The sequence below is a fragment of the Populus euphratica genome, unplaced genomic scaffold (assembly GCF_000495115.2).
Source record: "Populus euphratica unplaced genomic scaffold, PopEup_1.0 scaffold1938.1, whole genome shotgun sequence".
NCBI classification, from domain to species: domain Eukaryota; kingdom Viridiplantae; phylum Streptophyta; class Magnoliopsida; order Malpighiales; family Salicaceae; genus Populus; species Populus euphratica.
In genome coordinates, this window is record NW_011501783.1 from 1 (window position 1) to 4,144 (window position 4,144).

Sequence of the window (4,144 nt, forward strand, 5' to 3'; positions counted from 1 at the left end):
AAACCTAAGGAATGTAATGCTTAACTAATTAAATATTAAAGGATAAAATTAAAAAAAAAATTATGCAAAAGGATCTAAGATAAAAAAAAAATAGCAATTAAAAGAATGAGAGTTAATTTTGAAATAAAAAATAATTTAGGCAAAAACAAATTTTTTAATGGAGGGCTAAATTGAAAATAAAAAAAAATTAAAATTAAAAGAACGATGACTAATTTTTTTTTTTTTTAAAAAAATTCAGCATAAACTTGAATTGAAGAATGAAATCGAAAATCATAAAAAATTTTATGAAAAAATTAAGAAAAAATTAAAAAAAATGATGAAATTAAAAAAAAAATTATATATGATAAATTAGAATTGAAGGATTAAATAAAAAATAAATAAAAATTTAACAAAAGCACTGAAAAATAAAAATAAAAGAATAAATATTAAAATTAAAATATCAAATATCAAAAAGAACAAATTGCCCAGTCACCATTGATGCCATACCGGCAGAGAGAGGAAGAAAGGAAAAAAAAATAATCGATGACAAACTACCCTACTGCCACCGACGTTGCATCAAGAGAAAGGGGACTTGGTGGTGCATCTAAAGACATAATAAAAAAAAGGGGTGTTCGGGCCAGCTTACGCGCACCACGACTAATCCCCACGGCCCACTGAACACCCTGCAAACCCAGCAGGCAGGTAAGGCAGCGCGGGGCTGACAGGCATGCAACTCCAAGGCTCGAACCCGTGATAGCAGAAGGCGCAAGGCGCCATTCCACCGCTGGGCCGTTGCCTTGGGTGCAGAAAAAAAAAAAAAAAAGATATTTTTTTTGAGTGGAAGGCTTGACACTCTTCACTCAAAATGCCTCCCATGCACTGGTATATGTTCTCACGTGTTAGCAACCTTTTCAAATTAATTAATATTTAATTGATATAAAAAGATAAAAAAGTTATTTAATTACCCTAGTAATTACAAAAAAAAAATCTAAGAAAAGGACCAAAACACCCCTGGTCTTATCCAAGAGCATACTTGTTAATTTATTGTACATGATTGATTAATGAAAAGATATTTATATTTTTTTGTATTGTTTTATAAAAACAATTCTAGAGCAATTAGATATTTTATTATGCTTAAAAAATAAAATAAAAATACAAACAGTTCTTTAACCACAAATATCTCATATGAAAAAGACAAAATATCTCTAGCACGGAGTCAATTGATTCTCAGCGCCCCATATTTTTACTTTTATTTATTTATTTTGGAAGTAAGTAAAAGAAACAAAGCATTCAAAATTAATTGCCGCAACTTGCCCACGTATCTTAGTTGTTGGGTTATCTTGTAAAATTTGGTTTATATTTGTCTGGATTAACTGCATGTCAAAATAAATTTCTAAAATAAAATTTTAAGTTTTGCATCGAGGGGCTTGACCTAGCGGTGGAAGGGGCTTTTCTCTTTCCACTGTATATAGGTTCGAGTCCTAACGTACACGTCTGTCATCCCCGCGATGCCTTACATGCCTACTGAGTTTGCAAGATATTCAGTGAATCATGGGGATTAGTCGTGGTGCGCGTAAACTAACCCGAACACTCCACGTAAATTAAAAAACAAAAAAAAATAAAAATAAATAAATTCTAAGTTTTAGATATTTAAGAATTCAATATATTCATTCCATTCGATCGAATTCTAGTAAAACTTTTATTTTTTAATTTATATATATATATAATCAGAAGTCTTTTTGTATGTATTATTTGAAAAAATACTATTAGATTTTTTGTTTGTTTTTAAATATGGTTATAACATTAATAAATGCTTTTTTTTTTCAGCCCTTTGCATTGTTTTTTTTTTCCCTCAAGTTTTACCTGTAGCTTTTTTGCATACGTCAATTTTTATTTTTATATAATTAAGTAAAAAATAATTTTTTTAAAAAAATATTATTAATCAAATCAATTATAACATTAATAAATGCTTTTTTTTCAGCCCTTTGCAATGTTTTTTCCTCCCTCAAGTTTTAGTTATAGCTTTTTTGCATATGTCAATTTTTATTTTTATATAATTAAGTAAAAAATATTTTTTAAAAAAAATAATATTATTAATCAAATCAAATTTATGATTGATTTAGAAATTTAATTAGTTAATCTAAGTTGATTCAAAATATTATTATTTTATTATATAAAAATAACTCCATCTTGAAAAAAGTTTTTTCTTGAAATCAAACTGATTTTTAACATAATTATAACTAAATTTATAAAGTTAAAATCATATTGAATTAATTATCACCTAGCTAAATTTAAAATCTAATTAAACGAGAAGTTGGGTTGAGGTCCTTTAAGTTTTATCTTTTAATCTCGATAGTTTTGATGGCGTTGCAATAAATTCTCTCTTAACAACATGCAAGTTATTTTTAAATTATCAAAATTTGTCTAAAAATCAGTATTCCAATTAAAAAAACCAAGTAAAATATAAAGAAAGTTGGTAAGGTAAAAAGATTTTAGATAGAGGGGGATATATTTCTCATGCCCGAGTGTTTTTTACATTTGTTCTTATTGCTTTAAACTTTTAAAACGTGTTGACAACCCTTGTGTTGTTTTATTTTTTATTTATTTCTGTGTTAAAAAAAAAACTCATCTAACCCTTAGCTAAACATAGTTCAACTATCTAGTGCATCCTAAAATTAAAATCGAAGCCACGAGATGGATTGAATTTATTTATGAAATAGATGATTCCAATTGATCAGTGCAAATATTATTTCTTAGAAAAGGTATAAAAGTATCCAACAAAACACACAGATAGCAGCAATCTCACTTCACTACATCCACTACTTCTGGTTTGGCCCTGCAGGTGGAGGGGGGGAGGGAAAAGAACAAATGAAAAGAAGCATGGACGTGAGGATTCTATTGCCTTTATTCTATCAAGCAAAAAAGATATACAACCTATCTGGGGATATAGCTCAAGTTACTAACGAACAAAAGAATATGCACTTGCATGCCGACTAGTGTGGTCTCTGTATAGTTTAAGGTAAACCACAGTACTTGAATATAAGATCACCACAAAAACTGACATTGAAAGGTTTGTTGCCCTGCTGCTGCTGCTGTACAGATGTTTCAACCGCTAAACATAGAAGTAGGTAGATGTCTCTGTTGCATTCGCTGTGTCTCTGCAAAGAATAGATCGAGCTTCAATTACAGAGCGAGGGGGCTCTAGATCCTTCTCTTGAAGTGAGTTTCCTAGCAGTCGCTGCATTTGCGAAGCAAATGTGTCATCCAGTATCTGCAAAAGAAAACCATGAAGAAAACTAGCATGTGAGATGGTCAGAATTGACAAATCATGAAATGCCCAGAAATGAACTCCAAGACCTACCCCAAGTGCATAGCAGGAACCATTATACCACACTTTGTTTTCCTTCCTGCTCTCAAGAAACTTCAAAACGATCTAGAACATTACACAGTTAAAGCATCAGGATAGCGGATAGAAATAAAATAACCCCAGTGAAGTGCGGAATTCAGATAAAAATTTTACTCTACCTCTCCCATCCTATCCCAGAATCCACGACATGTTGCGACAAATATCCGGCTAGCAAAAACATCATGCAAATTGGATATACAATCAATGAGCTGTGAACTTAGAATCTGCATTCTTTCACGGACCTCTGCCTCTCCATCTTCTTCCCTTATGTCCTCCAAAATTCTTTTTAGTCGTGTGCTTCGACTAGCTTGCACCTGGAAGAATTGTGATTTCATTCATGTTACAGTTTCCCCTTTTGCATTCTAAAAACACTGACACCACGGCAAGAGGAAGAAGGATCCATAGTATATGAAGAATAACCAAGTAAATTCTCATCAACTAGTAGTATATTATGAGCATGCAAAATTCCATAGTATTCAGGAATAATACACAACATATCCTCAAATTTTAACACCCTATTTCAACAAGATAAGGAACATTGCAGCATGATCAATATTCAACAGCTGCTATATAAAGCTGAATGATTTTCTCTAGTACCGTTCTTTCATATTTTTTTCTCTTCTTTAAATGCAATGTTACCTAATGATCAGGCACAGAATCAATCCCTTGATAGCAAATTGACTATTGACTATTGAATAAATGACCAGCATTACTGATCATCTCAAGGAAATTAGCTTTTTAGATTTACAACTACCACTA

The 4,144-nt window shown here is 31.0% G+C and overlaps 1 protein-coding gene across 1 annotated transcript in view; it reads right to left on the minus strand.

Annotated features, from left to right (window-relative positions):
* Positions 1 to 2,866: 2,866 nt before the first annotated feature.
* Positions 2,867 to 4,144, minus strand: part of LOC105118434 (uncharacterized) — a 9,015-nt gene continuing 7,737 nt past the window's right edge. Inside the window, exons 14-16 of the mRNA XM_011016395.1 lie at positions 3,505 to 3,699; positions 3,341 to 3,412; positions 2,867 to 3,250 (exon numbers count right to left, since the gene is read on the minus strand). Coding sequence (XP_011014697.1) covers positions 3,092 to 3,250; positions 3,341 to 3,412; positions 3,505 to 3,699 — 426 coding nt within the window. The 3' untranslated portion in view covers positions 2,867 to 3,091. The remainder of the gene's footprint in view (positions 3,251 to 3,340; positions 3,413 to 3,504; positions 3,700 to 4,144) is intronic.